Consider the following 22,514-nt stretch of genomic DNA (forward strand, 5'->3'; position numbering starts at 1 on the left):
TAAAAAAGTTAATAAATACTAACAAATTGGAAGAGAATTCTGTCATTGAGTTGAACTGCGGCAGATGCATCATCACGTTCATTTAATTAATTAAAACACATGTGGAGCCAACTTTTCCCCACTCTTTCACTTTCGACTTTAATAAGGCCAACGGCTTCAACATATCTAAAACAGTGTATTGGTAGGGCAGGTTTAAGTGTTTTACATGCGTGTTGTGTATGTGTGTTTTAAACGTGCAGTTGTAAATGGATTACTAGTTATTCTTGGAATGGAACCAAATCATAGGTATTGGATATCTGATTGCCAATGTAAGAACCAATTAACAGTGTAAAAATCTTTAAATTGACAATAGATGCAAATGAAACAGGTGGCTAAAAATTATGCAGTGCCTACAAATACAATCAACTTGCAACAGTGTGGCGCGAAATTCATGCAAAGGGCTAACTATAATCTAGCTGTAATATTAATTTTTTTTAAGTTTTAATTTAATTAGACATTAAAATAAACAAAAAAAAAATGGTGATACTTCAATGTCCATGGTTACTATAGATATGAGAAAATGTTGAAAAGTGTGTAATGAAATGAGTGATGTAACTCTTACTACATTGTCGGGTATAACGAAGAGGAAAAAAAAAAAAAGGTTATGAAAGAATTGTAAGAAAATGTTATAAAGATAATGTAACTCTTACTACATTGTCAGGTATAGTATCAGTTCGCCAACAGGACCATTGAATCATTGCCCAAAACATTCAATTATGTGATTTTGTAATTTAGGCCTCCAAAGAGATTGAATATTCGATCTTCATAATAATGGACATAATTGGTGGCATCCAATCACCTTTTTTTTTTGTTTTTTTCCTGTCAGGGGAGGAGCATCGTGGAAAGGGTGCGAGTGCTATTTCTTGAGAATTGCCATAGGAGTAACCTCATCAGATGTATCAACTGATTTATGTATTCCTCTTATAGCATGAAATCAATGCTAATTTATCATTGCAGACAAATACAATTACGATTACGATTGTGAAGGTGTATAAGATTGCAACCTTAAGACCATAATTATGAATGTAAATAAAACTTTAAACCTTGCATGGGAGTATATTATTTAACTTAACTGTACCAATCAATATATAATGGATTCACACGTGTATCGTTGAGCGTCTTTCTAATTTTCATTTTCAATTGAAAACTCTTAAATTGAGCACACACGTGTATCAATGGCCGCCACCCGCAGCAGACACCCATGACAAATTTAAGTACCACTTGAAACTAAACCATCATATTATGGTGCGAACAAAAGTATAAATAATAATAATTACAAGTTACAGAGAACTCTAAATGCTGACATACAGAAAAGAATATCCGGGCTTTCTAGTGGGGTTAAGTTTCCTACTTGTTTCTTTTGATGAACAAAATTCATGTTACATCCACCTCGTCCATTAAGGCATTAAACAGACTCCCCTACTCCCAACTCGACTATAGGTTGAAGGAAATGACAACTTGACCTTTGGTGTACCGAACATGAAACATATATCAGGGTCTGTCTGCATTCACTGTTTCCAAGGGCAGTAAGAGAGTAAGGCTACGATCTAATCAGTTACCCAAGCCTTCAACTTAGTAGAGCATTTAACTGTGAATCAAAATAAACAACTGCCAAGAGCTTGGGAAACATGGGCAGCACTGTTCCATGATCTACAAAAGATGAATGTTCACAAGAAGCTTGTTCCAAGAGACAGATCACTTAGATTTGACAGAATTTGTGATCGAGTTGTTCCAACCTGGTGAGCAATTTCAAGCTGTTCCTCCAATGGAAGCATTTCATAACTGTAATAAAGAAGACCAGGCAGATTTTACGTTTCAAAACAAGGAACTCGCATATTATTAGTGAAATATAAGAGAAAATTGTGAATAGACAGGTAAGGTATGTAAGCATAAGGTATAGTTTTTCCCCTGATTGGCTATTCTAGAATGTTTAAGCAAGTGGAAAAAATTCACCTAGATTTTCTTGCAGAGTTATAATTTGTTCATTAACCACTTATTATTCCATTTCTGTTTTGAACTACGCAAGTTTCATGCATTTTATATGGCCATTAATTTTTTGTAGCAAAAAAACAAACAATTCTTCAACATATATTGAATAACTACATTTTTCTTTTGATTTTTTCATAAGACTCTCAGTTTGATATCCATTTCTCAATACCACATACAGTAATACAGGCTGAAGATAAAACTTACTGGCATAGCAGCTCACAATCAACTATACTGTCAGGGCCAGGCCGATGGGCCTTTCCATTTGACCGAAATAGTCTAAAAGCTCTGGGGTTCAGGCCAGCGACATGGGGTACAGCATCAACAAGTTTTCTCTGCAAAGACTGCAGTCTGCGAAATGTGATTTCATCAAGAGGCGCAATGCAACCAATACTTCCATCCAAGGTACCAAATAATAAGGCAAAACGATTGGTTTTATCTGAGCCTGGTACAGCACCAGCTCGATCCGAAGTGGATAACATTTGCAACCTTAAGAATTTAGTCACATGGGCACCAACATGAAATTCAGCTCTTGAAAGAAGCTTCTGTCCTTTCCAACTCTCAGACATCTTTGGGGCATAGTAAAAAATCTGCTCACCAGACATTTAGAAGGTTATGTCTTGACGAAAAGGACAAGATAATAAAATAAAAATAAACACAATTATAAATATAGAAAGAACTGAGGGGAAGGAATATGTTCAGGTCAAGCTATCCTTAGTGAACTTTTTTCCTAAATGGGACATCAAGAAACACGACTACCTTGGCCAACATTGCCAGCAGCCTATAGGGGTACACTGACTCAATTATAGCTGTTGCTAAGATCAAATACAGTCCAACCATATCAATGTTGGAGACTGGGCTTTCACAAACTGCATATAATCAGCGTTGATTTTGCAGATTTATATTTCAACTGGAAAATTTGTTTATCAGAGACAGAAGATTTGTATTGCAGATACATAATGCAAAACCTATACAGCAAACTTGTGCTACTTTTGGAGGGAGAGCATGGTTTTATGCCTGTTAGTGTTAGGGTCTGTTAGTGAGAAGTTAGGCAGTTAGGTAGGTTAGAGGCTTATGAAATAAGACACGCTATAAATAAGAAAAGGGTTGAGAGAGACAAATATCTTATAATTAGTGAGAGAATTGGAGCCTTAGGGCATCAGGAGGTGCAGACCCTTGAAGTTCTATGGTGTTCCCATCTTTGTAATTGGGGTTTACCCCTATTTCTTCTTAATAAGATACCAGGTTTCTATCAATCTCCTTTTCTTATAAATTACAAATAATCACCATATAATCTAGTAAAACCAGGAAGGAAAGTGATTCAAGCATAGTTATCAAACCCGAACAGTGACGCATAGTGGCTAGCCCAGAAAACACTATAGAGGGATAGTAAAAGTGGGAAGGGCACTATTAAATATTATAATTCAAACTAAATACTTTATAATACACATAAATACTAAATAATAAGTCACATTTTACACACAATCCCCATCAATCTGGGAGCAATAAAAACAAAGCAATGAAGACAAAAAATGAAAGATGATGGTGAAACTAATAGAAAAATAAAAAAAATTAGAAAAAAAATTAGTAGAATATGAACTGGGAACTTTAAAGAAAGAAGAAAGAATGGAACACAAACTTTCAATTAAAAAAACTTTTTTTTACCTGTTATCTTTTAAAGAGTGCAAATGCACATCACAACAAACAAATGGAATATAATCTATTTCCATGTTCAATTAAAGTAGTGTGGGATCTTTCAGCTTGTGTTATCAATGTCTGTACCCAAACTACATATGATATGTCTCTAAAACTGTATTATTTAGTACCTCTGGTACTCATTTATAATATATTAATTTTGCTGAGCAAAAACAAAAAAAAAAATGGAATATATAATACCATGTAATCTTAAGACAAACCTGGATGTTTCTATTATCATCTGAAACCATGAGACTGAGAGTACTTCCATCAATCAAGAATTCTGTCGCAAAACAATTGAGAGAGCCAAAATCCTTGGCTAATAAGCTCAATTGAGCACCCTGCTCTTTCCAACTAAGAAAGTATATGCTTTTATGGATATCGCCAATAAGGATGAAGTTCTTTACCTACAAAAATGATGACATCTACTAATCAAGAGGTGGAGGTGGGGGCACAATTAATCATTTGATAACAACCAGGACACATTTCCAATTTGACCCTACCAACCAATTTTAATTCAACAAGAGAAACTTCAGAAGGTTGAAGAAGCAAGTAACTAAACTAACTAAATTAAGCAAGTTGTTTCAATGGCCTTGTATTCATCATAATAGAAGATTTAAGGAACTGTCACTTACAATATTTAAGCTCACAACATGTAATGGTGGTGCATCAAAAAATGCAATACCATTCAACTCAGTGCCATTCCACTTGTGCAGAATAATTTTTGGACCAGATGCTATTAATAGATGGCCTTGAAGAGAGGCCAAGGCAGATATAGCACCTTTTAATTCCTTAGAGTACACCTCTGAAACCTGTAAAGAAGAAGGATGTTTACGATAATGTCCAAATAAAGGCATCACCCAAATTTAGAGTAAAGGGACACAATTTTGGTCACTTAAAAAGAAAACATTCATAAGGATACCAGAGTTTGTGGATTATCAGTATTTTTCCCCAAAGAGAACAATAGGATACGTCCTCTTGCAGCAACATCCTCTCCTTGCACATAAGCAGTACCAATGGCTAAAAGTGTTTCATTTTCTTTTGAGGTTGTATTCTGCAATAAAGATAAATTTCTGAGAAATTTATAAGGTTCAGCAACAATCAGCAACCTCAATTTGTAAACCAAAGGAACAAACATTACCACTAAAGTAACCATCCTCACAGTAAGGGCATTTTCAGAACTTTGCATAGGTATTGTTGCCTTAGTTTGCCAAGGGCCACCAGACTTTTCTGGCTCCATAATACGAACCTCAAATTCATCAATAGGATAAAAGCGGTTTTGCTCATCAGGATTCATATTCTGACTCTCATTTTGATGGTTGATATCTTGGTCAACCAGAGAAATAACTTGATTTAGTGGCTTAAGAACCTGATGAGAATGATTAAAATGTAGCATCACTTCCTGAATAAGACTAAAGACTAAAACACAATCAACTTTCTAAACTACAGTAATAAACAAAAGGACAATTCATCCAATGGAGTAAGAAAAAAAAATATATTTAGCATCAAGCAAAAAAAAATAATATAGAGAACAAGCAAATTTTAATCAGAAATATTGAAATAAAGCACAGATGGGTTAAAATAAGCTACTAAATTAACAAACTAGTGACTAGCAGTTACTTCATAAGAAAATCCTAAATACATTTTTCTATAATAAGGAATACTAGTTTATGCAGTCTAATTCTTAGCTTAAAAGTTGGAAATAACTCATAATGTACCACGAGTAAGGGGGCATTTTTTTTCACGTTATCTTCTTTTATTCCCAAGAATACGAGAATGAGAATGAATATTCCCATGTTTGTTAGGAGGTTATGTAATATATTCCCAGGTATATTTTATTCATAGGAAAGTTTTGCTCTCACAATATAAGCATTTTTTATTCCCATGAGGAGGGGGTGGTATCTGATATTCCCATGGGAATGGAAGTTATTGTCTACAATAACTACCTATTCTTCCTACATTCTTCACCCTTTCTCTTTCACTTTTATTTTTTTAATTTTCAAATTAAATAAATTCTAACTTTTTCCTAAAATTACTAAATACTAAACACACATGTTCATGGGAATAGCATTCCCAGGTATAATAATCCTGAGAATGTGATTCCTGGGAATGCAAAACTTTACCCTGAAACAAACGCCCCCTAAGCGATTACAAATGCTTGGATAATATATTTGACATCTAGTTTTGCAAAATAATCACCTTTTGGGGTCAAAAGCTTTTTCAAGAGCTGAAAATAAAACTTCAAAAATAAGATAATCCAAATACAGACAAATGTTCAAGACTTAAGCCACAAGAAATGCTTGTAAATATTATTAAGTAAGAATTATAACCTAGTAAGCCTAACAATCATGCTCTTGAATATTTCTAGAAAATTAAAAATAAAAATATATACTTACAGGAAATGAGACAATAAGTGGATATAAGTTCTTCTCCGCAAAGTATGTTACTTGGTGTGGTGTGGCTTTTAGTGGAATCTAAGAATGATATCACAAATTAGAAAAGGTCCAACCAAATCAGGTAGAAAATCAAGATTTCATAGTTTGAGAAAAAGAAAACTCACTTTTTGTACAGGCCAGTAGCTGTCATAGTTTGAGCCAGAAGGCAACTGGCATATCTTCAAAACACCCTATAGAGAAGATTCAAAAGAAAAAATTAGCCACAATTACAGGCCTAGTTTATGATAATTTATCCATAAAAGCAAAGTATCATCATGTACCTGTGATGTAACATATATAAGTCCTTGATTGCAGTTCACGTTGTGAAGGACAGTAAAAGCAACAATAGACCCATCACATAGCTGACACAGAAGACAACAGTAAGATATTTTTTCAAATTTCTTCTGTATAAAAAAATATTAACAAAATGCATCATAGTGTTCATTTAGGTATAAAAATCAAACGAAAAAAAAAATGCAGTCATCTGATGTGATGGCTGGCCCATGATGGTTCAAACATGATATGCAGTCCAATCAGCTGGTAAATGGAACATGCAATTGGCAGTAATGCCTATTACAGAAACTATTGCATTAACAGTCAAGGTCTGACAGGAGAGAAAGAAAATGACTTCTTGCATGGACAATTATATCCTTATGATGTAATAAATTACTATTATCTATAATAGAAATTTTTTTTTTTTTTGAGATCATACAACCAGACCAGATCACAGTTTTAGAGCAAAAGTAAGGGTCTCTCTCACCAGAGGCAGACCATCTCACAGATAGAAGATGCTCTGCTTTGAATTCCACCATATTAATGTCACATACAATTTCAGAACAGTGTTCTGAGCCAAACAAATTGCACAGCATGGTAGATCACACATAAATTTCATTAGATGATAGCTCCAAAATCCCAATAACCAACTTTTTATCTATGGCCACTGTTAAAAACATGGCCTAATATGATGCTTTAAAAAACATCTAATTTATTGCAATTGTCTGGTCCAACTTCTTTGAACATACTAATTACAATAAAGAACGGTATACATTTTAAAATGTTACTCATAGGTATCCCCAAGAACAAAAGTAGAAAGAAATTATATCACAAGCACAACCAAGTTAAATATCTATTAGATATAATTACATAATGGTGGGTTTGTTCTGACCTGTGGATGAACACGAAGTCGTTCCCTCAACACCATAACCCAAGCTGGTCTTGACCCTGATAGGAAGAATCCTTCATAACTACCAATATTCTTGAAAATAGTAATTTGTTGACAAGGTGGTCCATTTGATGTATCCTCCCTGGCATATGCATCCAAAGGCACACGAACAAATCTCAAATTTCTAAGCCTGGAAACATTGGTACTGCTAAGGCCAATGGATCCTCCGGCTGATGCTGAATCCTCAACTTTAGAAGTACTATCTGGACTTTCATAAAGGTAAGCATGGTAACAAAGAATAGTTCCATCACTCAAAATCCCAAAAAGAAATGGACGGCTATGCTGCCCAGACCATCTCTGCATGGCCAACTCTACAACCTTCATATCCGGTATATTTTCCTTCCTCCCTTGGTTGATCACTCCATCTCTATCCCCTTGTTTAGAATCTTTCAGTACCTCTTTCATCAGAGCATCAACAAGATGGCTCTTTCCAGACATAAAATTTTCCACAGAAAAGACACAATTGAAATTGGGGACATCAAATATTTCAAGGTTACCATTATCAAAACAAACAACACAATAAATATCCCCATGATCCTGAGCTGCACCATCAGTGCCATCAATAGTCTCACCAACACCAGTAGAAAGCCATGCATCAGTACTAGTTTTCCTCAGCCAAGGCTCAGGTCCTTTATCATGGTACAGTGTACATGAAGAAACTGATCCCTTGGAGCTCTCAAATGAAGCTGGAGAAGTGACAGAGATAGTGCAGGTACTAGGATCTGTAAATTGAAAGAAAAAGGGAAATAAAGGCATCACAAAAAAGGAGGGGAAAGGCTCAAAAGCATCTAATCAACAAAGGGACAGAGTTTATGAGAACTTCGATAGAGAAACTTAAAAATTAATAAATAGAATTTAGGTAAATTTTAAACAAAAATAATTAACCAAAATTTACCTCCAATCAGAAGTCGAATACTTCCATCACTCATCCTGAGCAAGACAAATGGATCAGCTATAGAAACAGAAAGTGCTATAGCACTGTCAGATGCAGAACCAGATTCCAAATTAGAAGCTCCAAAGCTTACATCTTGGGTCATAAAAGAACCATCTAGAATTCGAGCACCACGTTCATAGACTTGGATAACTCGACACCTACGAACAAAACCAGGATTGCATTAGTTATATTTCTATAACTGTTTTACTGTGTAATGTTGTGTGTCAAGGATGACCATACTAGCCTTTATTTATAATGCACAGATAGGATCAATATTGATTACATAGGATCAATCTAATGATGAGTATAGGGACTAAATCACTAATTACTATCTAATCATAATTAACGGAATAATATGTAATCTTAACACTCCCTCTCAAGCTCGAGCATATATGTCATATGAATCGAGCTTGTTACAAATGTGGTCAAACCACCTGTTTCAATTCAATGATTTTAGGGTGAATACCTGAAATAAAGAATGGACAACCCACGGGGTAACTCTTTCCTTAAAGACATGTTACCATAGAAACTTAAGGCGATTCGTTGGAGACGCGTCACGTGTCGTGTGCATGAACTTCAAATGTGGGTTCACGTGCAGCGGTGTTTTGAGTTGGCGGCGCATGTTGACGGTGTGGCGAACTTCAGTGATGATGATGGCCATTGTTAACCCATGAAAAAAACCAAAAAGGTTCACTAGAGACACCTTGAGGCAGAGAGAGAGAAGACCAGTGTGGCACTGGCCGAAGATGCATCACGCGTCGTGTGTCTGAACTTCATGCGCCAAGGCCCTACATGGGGTCACGTGTGGTGGTGTTTTGAGTTGGTTGTGCATGTGGATGGCGCGACGGTCTTTGGCGATAGGCAATAGTGGTCGAAAACCTAGTTGCCAAAAGCGAGGCCTGAATGGTGGCAAGACATGCTAGTAGAACTTCCGAAGTTGATGCTGTTTGACACACCTAGGAAACGCGCATGAGGGCGCTTCTGGTGTCTGATGGTGGCGCCGTTGACGGCGTTGGGTAGATGGGCTGCAGGCGCTCCTGATGGTGGGTCGTCGGCTGAATAGGTCACCGGAGATTCAGCAGTGGCTGGTGGCAGTGATCAGAAAAGTTGCAAGAAATTCAAAAACAGATCACCGGAAGAGAAAAGGTCCCGGAGCACTGGAATGCGGAAACAATTTGCCAGAAGACAGGCAAAGCAGAAAGGTCCAACAGAGACAGTAGGTCCCAAGTGGAGCACGATTTTCGTTATTCCTCTATCAAGAATAACCTAAACTCCTAAGCTCTGATATCATATAACAATGTTTTACTGTGTAATATTGTGTGTCAAGGATGACCACCCTAAGCCTTTATTTATAATGCGCAAATAGGATCAGTATTGATTACATACGATCAATCTAATAATAACTAATATGGACTAAATCACTAATTACTATCTAATCATAAATAACAGAATAATATGTAATCTTAACAAGTTCTACAATTTTAATTTGAAATCAGCTGAATATAAAATTGTGACATTGGACTATATGAAAATTAACAGGGTAAATCAAGATACAGAATACAAATGGAACACACTTTCTGTTTCCCCAGCAACTGGTAACAGTCCATGGCTCCATGGAATAGAAAATCAACAAATGACAAGAAACAGATTAAAATCCCAGCCAAATAAATGGTAAAGATCCACAAGCAGGAAGTAATACAGAAAGTTAAATAATAACCCATCTAATTGAATTTTATTCTTACAGAAACATCAATAACCAACACATTACCTTCCAAATAAATTCCCCGCAGCAAGTGTTTTTCCTTGAACATAGTAGTCCACACTTTCAGTAACCTCACTCAGAAGATCAGCAGTTTCTAGTACCTAATCACAAATGGCCAAAAAACATGTCAATGTATCTTCGTGAGTAAACAATAACATATTACCATAATTTAATTTCCAATATTTGTGATGTGAGAAATTCCATTGAAGTGCCAAAATATAGAAATCAACCACACAGAACCATTAAAAAATAGAAGATAACGATCAAAGAAGCATGAAGACAATTAAAAAGGAACAGAGATAACACATGGGGGGGAGCTGCTAAGCAAGAATCAAGCCTCAGTCTAGCAAACTTTTGTAGTTAAATTTGATGTTGAAGCTTGTTGTGCCAATGTTATCAATCATAGGATTGTTTTATTAGTTTTCTATTATTGCCCAAAAATAAGGTATTTGGCTGTGCCTGTGATTGAGTCTTCCCTTCAATTTACCATAAATATCAAAACCCAAATTTCACTGGCACTGGCAGACCAATTGAATGCCTTTCCTATTGCCAGAAAACGGATCTTTCCTAAAAACTCACAAGTTGATTTTTAATTGCCAATCTTTCGACACTTAATAGAAACCCAAATTTTCAAGTGCTAAATCGTAAACCCTCCACTGTCCTGCATAAAGTGTAAAGTATGACGAAAGCCGATCTGGCACTTAGCCAACAGAGACAAAAATGGATATGACAAAGACCTGGAGGGTGAGTGACTAAAATACATAGGGAAAAAGAAAGATGCTGTGATTAGATGCCACATTGCTTACATAGTTGAGACAATAGATACAAGTTTATAAAAATATGAAAGTTAATAATAAGTCAGCTTCTGAGTACCAGTCTTTAATTTCCATTTAAGAAAGTTAATAATAAAAATATGAAAAAATCAAATGAAGTTTAAAAATAAGTTGAGACAATAGATACAAGTTTATAAAAATACTTGAGATTATGTATGCACATACAAATATAGAATTATCTCTGAAATACTGTATTATTAGGGACTGTTACTCATGTCGTGGCAACTATATACCCCTCGCGAGCTATAGAGAAAACAATCAAACATTTTTAGAGCCTGATTTTATGTCGCTACCATTTTGTTTAGGCACTGATGTAACACTTAAATTTCTTACCCCCAAATGATTTGACTAGAAAGTCCACCCACAAATAGCATTAAATGTAAAATCAAAACTTTTAGACATTTTAAGTCATAGCTTATCCTTCCAAAACTGAACAGATAGTAATTACCATAGTACGAGCCTCCAAACTAATAATAAGGTAAGCATGATACTCATCATCGTCATCAGCCATCTTAGAAGAATCAGCATTATGAGAGCGTGTGCTCTTATGATACACAGTCCAAATTCCTTTGCAACCAGGAAGTTCAACCTGAAATTATGCATTAACCATAAAAATTATGAATGTTGCATACCATTGCAACCTTTTATCAATTGGAAATTGGTTCATAACTCATAAGAGACTCTTTTTAGACCATTCAGCAAATTGCTAAAAACAACTGGATGGCTGAAAGTAGTATATCACAATCAAATGTTTGATGTATCTTAAGAATAATGGATTTACTTTACAATTGTACCGAATAATATGAAAAATTGAAGTGTTATTGATAAAATATAAAAAATTGAAGTGCCATTAATTTGTTTACATAGATGTAAAGATGAACTTAAAAATTATTTTATAACATAAGCATCATGATTAAACATATTAAATATATTTAAACATGTCCCGCCAATGAAAATCATGGACAAACCTCAGTAATCACTTCTGGGCGAATTGATTGCCGCAAAACACAAAGAGAACCATTTTTTCCATGACCAGAACAGCACACCTACATAGCAGCTCAATATATGTGAAACAAAAAATATTGAATGTAAACAGACCATTATGGAAATAATAGTAATAATATTTAAGCAGGTAGTACAACGGCTTCATTCACTCCCCCCACCTGGTTTCCCTATCCAAGTAAGGTAATAGTGCTCAGATTAAAACACCAAGGAAAAAAAAGAAATACTGACCAATTCATAGTTACTCTGTTTGGCTATCCCTGTAGCATTTGCATCAGCATTTATTCTTAAACCATATGAGAAATCTTTCAAAGGACCAACATTAATCAATGAATCCCTCACTGCAAACGAGAAGGATTTCTGCAGCAAAAATATAACTATTTAACTAGTTCAGTAAGTTTAATATGTCAAAGGATTTCAGAAAATACCACAGAAAATTCAAGAAGGATTGTGTCTATAAACAAATAAAAGATGTTAAATGCCCACTTAATCTCCTGAGACTTTTCCTCTATCCATATCGAGACACTACCTGTGCTGATTCTGTTCTATTTGGAGCAGACCCATACAAGGAGAGCTCCTCACCACTAACCATATCTTGCAAAGCATCAGAAGGAGACCTTCGCAATCTCTTTGATGGAGCATCTGCTTCAATATCACCAACCTATAAAATTGCAGGGGAATATTTTATAAATCACTTCACAGATAGAGAACACAGAAGTAACACAATAAGATAGTAGCGGGTTTGCTTGAAAATATTTATAGAACCAAAAAACAACCCTCAACTTGAATAGCATATTTGAATCTACCGTTTTTAGACTTAGCTATCAAAAGAAGGCAGTGGAGAATTAAAAGTCATCCATTACATACCTCTTCTTTTAGATTGGATGACAACATGGAAACACCTGATCCACAAGAAAATTGCACTAGCATACTGTCCCCTAACCGACTGGCGAGGAAAAACAGAGAATTTCCAATTGTTGTAATACCCTAACATAATTTTGCAGATATTAAAAAAAACTAAGGTCAATATGAAAATTAAATTAATCTGTAAAGGTTAGATTCAAATCTACAACAACATTAACAAAAATGTAAAATTTTCAAACTTACAGATGACAGAACTGAAGCTTTTGACTTGGAAAGATCAAGTCTCTGTACAACCCTGAAAATGAAAAAAAATAATAAAAAATTGTTGGTTCATGTATATAGGAGGTTCTATAATAGTAGTGTTTATGTTTTGAGCACATGGCACTGCAACAATGTTTGCAAGAGGGGATAAAACTGCAACTCTTACTCTTCTTCAATCATGTTGTATACTATAGAATTCTCGAAATTGATTTCCATGGTTTCAAGAGGGGATAAAACTGCAACTATTACTCTTCTTCAATCATGCTATCTACTCAGAATTGTTAAAATTGCTTTCCATCTACCCATCGACTATAGATCAAAATTTAAAAACTCAAACTAAATGTTCTTCCTTTGATGAAAAAAAAATTAGAAATGTTGGGTGTACAAACCAGATAAAGCTTTGAGTAGAAACACCTTCCACTTCCATAAAAGTAGCATGAGATGATACAATGACAAAAAAAGAGGAACAGGAAACAGAACATTGAAGTAATGCTGAAAATAGTTATCCGGAGTACTGACAATAGTAAGATTCTCTTTTCTTAAAGTAAAAGACATTCCTATCATATGCCAGTTGGAGTGTAATCTCAACCTACACATCTACCTCCCAATCAGCTAAAATGAACATATGACGCACAACATAAAGAATGAGAATTAGGGAGATAAAAAGGATAAGCAACGTACCTTCCATCATAAACAAGCGTAAGCAATAGCAGTTCACCAGTTTTTGTTGACAGCAAGGCCACATCACTTAACAACCAAGTTGCATTGGCAGCATCAAGCTCCACATTGAAACTTGATCTTGGTATCTCTTGACTGGAAATAGGAAAAAGAAGGCAATTGGGATTATAAAAGTTAACACCCAAATACAATATGAAGAAATTAATTAATGTGCATCATAAGAGGATGTCAAATCAGTGCATGAAAAGTGAGAGGTAATGTCAAATAATTGTAAAAGTCCATGCCTAGAATTATTTCATTTTATATGAAGAGTACATGAAAGAGAGAAAGAATCACCACCTACTGTCAAGTGTAACAGCATAACTGTTCAAGGCCAATGCACAAGAAGCAGACTGCAAAAACAACCTATATAATTAGCTTATTCCCTATCTCTTGTAAACCAAAAACAGTAAAATCTAAGAATACACACAAAACTACGATTAAATATCTTTTCAATTTAATAGAAACTGAGAAGACATTGCATGGTTATGCCAAGGTAACACGCTAACCTGACTGTGATAATGAATAGTGTTAGCACTAATTACAAGAACACCACCTATTGGCGAGGGCACTGCAAGAAGCTTGTACGCATCATGGGGAAGATTCTGACAAAATGAATACGACACGAATTTAAAAAAACAGTTTAAAGCGAAAAAAAGGGGGGAAATAATCAGAAGTTAAAAGATGCTGGACTTGAGAGATACAAATGATTTCCAGGAGGAAATATTATTAAAAACATAAGCTCTCCATGCACACATTGATTAACACGTTACGAAAGAGATCTCACGCGGAAGAGGCAGTATTTTTTTATAAAAAAAGTCAATATAATAGACACTATTGCTGACATTCAATTTTGTTTGCCTAGAAACTAAGAGACAACAAAACCAAAAATTGTTTAAAAAATTTAATAGACACTATTCAGCCAAATTATATTTGTTCGCCTACAAGTTAAGAGCAAACAAAACTATAAATTATAAGATGAAAAGAAAATTCTAAATAAAATAGAAATGGACAGCAACCACCAATAAGGAGATTAATAAACCAGCCATAACCTAAAATACTCCAGCTAACTTAGATATTGAGGGGGGGGAGGGAGGAGGGGGAATAAAATATCTTCCATTTTGTCATTGCCACTTTGAACAAAATGACATTGAAGTGCCATCAATGCATCTACATTGAACTTACAACAGCTGACCAAATAAGTGGATGCTGCTTCAAAGTTGTGCTGATACTAAGTGCTGATATCATGCAAGTATGATGCTTCCATGAGACACGCCCGGCCCAAGTGAGTTCACGTTCATGCAAAATCACCATTACAGGTTCAATATAGCCTATACAACAAGTTAACCCGATACTCGTAAAATAAAAAATAAAACAAACTTATGTATATTATATGTTTTCAGGCAAAGAAAATAAATACACAAGCAATGCAATAAAAGCAGCAGAATCAGAATCTCATACACTTTTTTTTAATTATGATTATACAATATAACATTAGTTAATTCAGTTTTTGATCCAGAAACAACGCTACTAATTATATTATATTCAACTAATAAAAGAAGGGTAACAAATAAAGAAACAGGAAAATAAATTTAAGAAACATGTCATTTTGACCAAACCAACAGTCAATATTTTATGCACAAACACAATAAATGCTTATATAATTTTATAGATAATACATTTGATTTGAAACATGCATTATAATCACAAAGTAAAGTTGGTCTCTTTCCAAAATGTATGAATGAATTCAAATACATGCAAATAGAAAACAAAATGTTTTTATTTGATTATTAAATTCATTAGTGCTAAAAATAAAATCCTGATATTCCATGTTACAATTTATCATTGCTCTACAAAACAAATATTCAGCAAGTATTGCGTACAAATGAGGTGGTGTGATGGTGATTGGAAGAGTTTACAAGGAACTTATTTCAGCTTATGAATATAACTTAGGACTCCTATAAGCTCTCTTTAGCTTATTTCACTAAATTCCATGGTTAAATTTATGACATAAGCTATCATGTGATAAAAGCTTATCAAATAAACATTTAATTAAGTTGTTTATACAAATTCACCCCAAACTGTCTTTGAATGGCAACTGTGACCTTTCAAACTTACAGGAATAATTTTTTTGATATACTAAGGCAAGGCTCTGTTAAAAGACCGTCTCTTTTTCTTGTCACATTTGTTATGGCTGGATTAAAGTTATGAACACAATTTCAGTCAATCAAACTGTGGAGGAAATAAATTTGCAGGATGTCTCATCAACTGGAGCCAGCAACTTTCTCCTGAATCTAATGTTTCATGTCCCTTCTAGTCTATTCATGCTTATTACTGCTGATATGATGCAGACATGTTTGCCAAAGATGGTTTCTATTTCATTTTGTTGCTTTTGGATTAGGCCCCATTTTCTTCCCCCTCCAACACACCACAAAATTAAAAAAGAAATAAGAATACCCATATTTTTTAAGAAACTTTTAATATTGATGTTACTAGCAACAACCATGATTCTATTTTTTATCAAAAACTAAATCCAAATTCCATCTCATGAAAGCTAGTATTTTTATTTTTTACCATATATAAATACATACTTAAGAGACAAACAACAATAACAAAACCTTATCCCACTAGGTGAGGTTGGTTACATGGATAACACGGCACCATTCAGCACAATTAAAAATCAAAGTTATAGAAATACATACTTAAGAGACAAGATGATAAATATTAATATTCTCTTAAACTCACCATGAACAAACGTAAAATCTTTTACATGCCTCATATCCAAGTCACGTAGGTTTATCATATAAGATGACTCAATACGAGCAGCAACTGCTCCTGAAGATCCCAAGGCATCATCCTCCCCAACTAAACCAGAACCAGCCTGACAACAAATACATGAATAAAAAACTTAAAAGAAATTTTTCCAAGAGTAAATATACTAACAAAATGAATCACAATCGATTTAAAATCAATTAGATTTTAGAAGTTAGGTGGATTACAGAATGCAACGCTAGGTTACAACATTTGCAGTTAAGAGCATTCTGGCTATGATGTAGCTTAGACATACATGTATCAGATCTTTTCTATAGTTGTTGACCATTCAAAAAAAGATGTGATAGATCTGCACAGTCAAGAAAATTTATTATTATGGTTCAATAAAGTCTTTGTCACTGATCTTTAGTTTCATGGTCAAATTTTATATAATAGCTCCATGAGTATATGCAATGCCTTGCAATATGAGAGGCAACAGTTATGATTAATTTATACGATGTAATTTCATTTTGAAAACAGTAAAGTTGCTTGGGTCATTAAACTCCTTACAATAAGTTGTATTGAGGATGTGTAACGTATTTGATTTTAAGATCTCTTGATTCTTGAGAATGTACTATTAGTCTATTAGTATTATGGTAATTTGAGTCATAACTTCGTTTTTGAAAATTAGTAAACAACAGTTCAGGTAGCTATCCTAAAAAATTCTGACGTTCCTCTCTAACCAAAAGCACCAAATAACTGCTCGTATATCACACTAATGGGATCTTGCTGTCTTAACTCCTATCCAATCAAAACCACTAAAATGGCATGAGAAATTGCTCTGAAAGACCTAAATCCTCTCTGGAAATCCAGTTTCCCTAATTAAATTAAAAGTTTAAAACTAAAATGTCTGCACCATAAATGTCTTACTGCTGTACATATATTTTTTTGATTAAAAAGACTTCTTAAGAACAAAGGAGAGATACATATGCAAGAGGATAAGAAATTCTCAAAAACTATACCAAGTTCCTAGACCCAAACCTCCTCCTTTATGGGGATTGCAAAATTCCCAACAAACAAAAGAAAGAGAGACATAAAAACAAAACAAAGATGTCTCTAATTAACCCATTAACCCCTTACCAAAGAAGCCCCTCATTACTTTCTCTATACACTGTGCAATAACAACTGGTATGCATAAAAACAGAGACATGGTACAGTGGGATACTATATAGAGAAACCTGACCAGTGAAAGAAATTTACAAAAAGAAAGCACCCTTCAATATGTCAAACCGCTAGGAAATCATTCAAATGATAGGCTCCTAAAGGTGTGGGCCAGGGGATTACCACCCACAGGAAGTCCTAGATTGGTAAGTCAGCATTTAAGTATTTGAAATCCCACCAAAGAGGAAAAAATGAATATAGATAGATTAATTCACATTGACACCTGTCAATCCACAACTAGAAAGGTTTATCTTTAACCCTGAAATAATTTCGAACAAACTAAGAATCAAAAGAGAATGAAGAAAAGAATTGGCATTTGGTTCTAAGAACAGGACAGTGTCATCAGCAAATTGAAGGTGTGATACCAAAACATCATCAGAGCCCACTGATGTACAGAAAACCAAGGCTCAAAACACAATCATTTGGAGGGAAACCTTTGTGTGGTTTGCAAATCCACAATAAATCTTTTGTATCAATCTTTTTAAGTACAGCAATTCAAATGAAAGACATTGCCTTGGATAGAACCTAAGACTTCCAAAGCAGGTTTACAAAATCAGACTTATCCCTATTTGGAGAAAAAAAGAGGAAATTAAAACAGAACCAGCAACTGCATGACTAGACTCCATAGAAACTTGAACCCAAATCCTACTTTCTAGCAAAATGTATGAAAAGAATGAACCAGCAATTATGGAACTAAAGGATGTTTCAAGGAAGTTCCCTTTATAGACATATACAGAGGCTGGGCATCTTAGGCTGTCCCTTCTCTTGCTAGTGACTAATGATTTTTTTTAGTAACCAGGTTAAAAAGGAAATAAGTAGTGTGATATACTACAAAGAATTTCAAATTTGCAAGGCATAGAGGATAAACCTGAGTAGCCTTTAGTATTATCATTTGCAAATCATAGATAAGAACTCCACCACACCTGCCTTGAGGATCAACCTTTACCACTGGTCCTCTTGCAAATTGTTCTCTTCCTCTTTTCAGATGAAGCCATTCAGGACCCTCAAAACAATGCAAAGAACTGGAAGGTAGAAAAACAGTTAAAGACAACAGATAAGCAAAATCCTTTAGACAGGAGATAAGAGTTTGAAGCATAATGACATGACTTCTCATTTTCAACTGACATGCTACAAGTCAATGAACTATCCTGTTTTAAGTTATATCAACACCCCTGACCCTAAACAACAAATAAAAAGAAATGTCAACAGCTCACTCTATGCAAGCCCTGAACATCTTCCAAATTCCAACCCTTCAAAAGACAATAGAAGACTCATCACTGGCAGACTTGGTGGATTGCTTTGACATGGTGTATTTGGCATCATAGGAATATGATAGTCTTCCAAAATGAAAGTTTTAACAGTCATAAAGAGATGGAGGATGCTCTATTTTATTGCTGGACCTGGCTTAGGATTTGATATGCCATTTCATTCCAGGTCTAGTAATATTAGGGATAGTTTTTTGTTTTTTTTTGGGGGGGGGATAGCTTATAGAATCGAATTTTGGCTGGTTGGGTACCTAGTTAGCCAGATCTTTGGTTTCCCAATTCCTGCCGGTTAGCATGTATTAGGTCACCATAGTTCTGCACCTTGCAAATGCTAGGATGTATATACAACAGTACCGCTTGTACTGATGATATATATATATATATATATATATATATATATATATATATATACTTTTGCTGATAAAAAAAAAGATTAATCAATTTTTTCATCAAAATGCAAAAGTCATTTCCCTCAACAAGCCACAAGGAAAAGTTCAAATTACAACTTTCTAAAACAGCAACAGCATCTTCATAAGAGGAATACACCTTGTCTCCCATCCTACCAAGTTGAACTAGAATGCCCCCACTCATAACATTTCAAATAGAATAGAATCTCTCTACAGTTCAGTTAAGTAGCTAACCATTTCAATATCAATGAAGAAGCATACAATGTGTAGAGAAAGTATAACAAAGAATTGGATAAAAACCATTTTTAATTCAGTTAAGCAGCTAATCATTTCAATATCAATGAAGAAGCATACAATGTGTAAAGTATAACAAAGAGTTGGATAAAAACCATTCTTAATCAGACTCCACAACAAAATTGAAGGCTTATTTTTCCTTTAATGATTCTTCTAATTTTTAGTTCACAGAAGTGCAAAGCCAAATATCAAACTATTAAGAACATAATTTAACAGAACAAAAACGTATTTTGTTCGTATGCTAGTCTAAACATATGCACTCACCTAGTACGAAGTCCGTGAATAGAATCATCATACTCAAGAACTGAAATCTTTGCATCTGCAAAAGTTAACATGATAGAATCTCTCCTCCTAGAAACATCACCACCTCCAATGCTCAAAACAGCCATGGTTTCAACATTACCATGCAACCTGAATCATATGTATAATAGCATGTGTGAGGTAAGATGCCAAAATCAAGCACTAAAACCAACAGATTAAAGAAGTTCGTAGTCAAGGACATGTCCCACATTCCCATTATAATCAAGGAAACCCATGTAATCATCACTAACTAAATTCCCTTAAATCAATCCACACTGTACATAATTGGGAAAAAAACAAGAAAATTTCCAAACTTCACATTCTAAATTCACATAGACAATCAGAAAATTTAACAGCTAAAAGAAGCTAAAAACAATCTAATCTATATCCTAGCATCATTAAGAAAACCAGCTTGGTGATCACTAATGAAATTTCCATAGCTCAATCCACAATATTCCTACCAATTGCAAATCAATATTTAAAAAAACAAAAACATTTACAAATTTCACAATTTATGCTCCAGCAGTAGCAACACAGTTGATTTACATTGCAGCATAATATGCTCCACACTCAACTCCATCAATAAATTCAGCACTAACAAAGCTGAAAACAACCAAATCTACATCCGAGCATCTTTAACCAAACACATACAATTATCACAAACTAAATTGCCACTACTCAATCGACAATGCACCTATAAATTGCAAATGAAAAAAAAATATTATCGTATTCACTGGACAATTCCTTTTTAAAATTTCTCATAGGTGCACTCCTTCAGAGACAATCATATTACTAAATGTGAGAACCTCTCTCAACAGCAATTCAAACCTTGCTTTGCTATGTTGTCAAAACTAACCCCTTCTGGAAGACCCAACCCTTAAATTCCAGCAAATCCACACAGCCTCTATTCAACTCTGTCAGTTAATTCAGCAAACTAACAAAGCTGAAAACAACCAAATCTACATCCCAGCACCATTAACCAAACACATACAATTATCACTAACTAAATGACCACTACTCAATCCACAATGTACCATCAATTGCAAACAAGAATTTAAAAAAAAACTAAAATAAAAACTCTCTGCTACACTTTATTATTTTTAACTTCTCACAGGTATACTCCTACGGAGACAATCATGTTTGAAGCACAATCAAACACTAAATGTGAGCATCTTTCTCTTTTGAAAATTGAACCTTGGTTTGCCACCTTCATAGGAGTAACCCTTTAGGCAAGACCCAACCCTTGTTGGTACTACACATTCTAAATTCCAGCAAATCCACACACCTAACATAGCTCAAATGTCTAGTTGAGATCATTTCCGAGAAAGTAACCACTATTTTTACTATTTCTTTAAAATAAGCTAATCTAATCACAATCCAGATTCCAGAGCAAGTGCACAGACACTAATGTGTGCACCTCTCTCAACGGGAATTGGAACCTCGTTAGTTGTTCGTCACATTATCGAGATTAACCCTTATGCTAGACCCAACCCCTATCGTTACTACACATTCTAAATTCCAGAAAATCCAAACAACTACCACAGCTCAAAATATTATTATTTCTTCAAAATAAGCTAATCTAAGCACAATTCAAATTCCAGAACGAGTAAGTGGACAGAGGCGGAACCTGTAGTGGCACACGAGTTCGAGGGAGGCCCCGGCAATGCCGTCGAGGAGGGCGCCGCGGCGGGAGTCGGCGGCGGCCTTGGGCGGCTGGTCCTCCTGGAGGCGGACGGCGTAGACTTCGAGGACGTTGGCGGCGGTGACGACGAGGTTGGGGAGGGAGCCGACGTGGTGGCGGGGGCGGGAGGGCCACTCGGCGTCGAGGTCGTCGGGCTGGAGAGGGACGAAGTCAGAGCGGGAGTGGGTGAGGAACCCGGCGGCGCAGTTGTCGATGCCGGTGGGGCACTGCATCATCTTGTACGCCGCAAAACTCATGGTGGAAGAAACACGTTAGATTCGAATTCGAAGTTGAGATTAGGGTTTGGGTTTGGGTTTGGCGGGAGTCAGTGTTTTTGTGTGTCCTGACTGACTATGATGTGTCAGTGTAGTTCAGTCTCAGCGGCGAGGGAAAGGGTAGAAAGAGTTTGGAAGAAATTAAATAAATAATTTTGAATGATATTGGATTTTATTATTATTATTATTATTATTATTATTATTATTATATTTGGTGGATTGAAATGCGATAAAATGTTTTCTTTATTAATTTTTAAATGTGATAGAAGAGTGGAATGTTTCATAATTATTGGTGAAAAAAATCAAAACATTTTACAAATAGAAAAACCCTAATTTTAACATGTGTTGAAAGAAAAACAATTTTAAATTTACATATTTAGAGTTGGATATAATTAATATCTGTAAAATTAATTTAGATTATTAAATGGAATGAAAATGTGCGTTGAAATTAATTTATTATGAGTTCTTATTGACATATTTTTTTATTAAAAATATAAAAATTATTTTCAAAAATCATAATAAAAAGTTAATTTATTATAATATGTGTATTTAAATACACAATTTCATCAA

General features: G+C 34.8%; 1 protein-coding gene across 2 annotated transcripts; it reads right to left on the reverse strand.

Moving 5' to 3' along the window:
• Positions 1 to 1,254: 1,254 nt before the first annotated feature.
• Positions 1,255 to 22,057, reverse strand: LOC114390593 (cleavage and polyadenylation specificity factor subunit 1-like). 2 transcript variants are annotated; one of them, XM_028351387.1, is made up of 26 exons: positions 21,616 to 22,057; positions 19,953 to 20,099; positions 18,591 to 18,744; positions 16,496 to 16,631; positions 14,936 to 15,081; positions 14,260 to 14,355; positions 14,051 to 14,103; positions 13,715 to 13,846; positions 13,016 to 13,067; positions 12,776 to 12,895; positions 12,438 to 12,569; positions 12,140 to 12,268; positions 11,875 to 11,952; positions 11,355 to 11,495; positions 10,080 to 10,174; positions 8,273 to 8,469; positions 7,321 to 8,099; positions 6,437 to 6,517; positions 6,281 to 6,346; positions 6,117 to 6,194; positions 4,862 to 5,089; positions 4,643 to 4,774; positions 4,356 to 4,532; positions 3,942 to 4,127; positions 2,233 to 2,615; positions 1,255 to 1,821 (listed from the first exon to the last, which is right to left on the reverse strand). In XM_028351387.1, the coding sequence occupies exons 1-26, from the start codon at positions 21,924 to 21,926 to the stop codon at positions 1,707 to 1,709; spliced, it is 4,344 nt and encodes a 1,447-aa protein (XP_028207188.1). In that variant the 5' UTR covers positions 21,927 to 22,057; the 3' UTR covers positions 1,255 to 1,706. The 2 variants fall into 2 exon arrangements, with proteins under 2 accessions (XP_028207188.1, XP_028207189.1); XM_028351388.1 differs by lacking the exons at positions 19,953 to 20,099; positions 21,616 to 22,057 and adding an exon at positions 16,750 to 16,871 and having other exon boundaries at positions 18,591 to 18,676.
• Between the last annotated feature and the right edge of the window lie 457 nt (positions 22,058 to 22,514).

Source organism: Glycine soja, chromosome 16 (genome assembly GCF_004193775.1).
Source record: "Glycine soja cultivar W05 chromosome 16, ASM419377v2, whole genome shotgun sequence".
Classification (NCBI taxonomy): Eukaryota; Viridiplantae; Streptophyta; class Magnoliopsida; order Fabales; family Fabaceae; genus Glycine; species Glycine soja.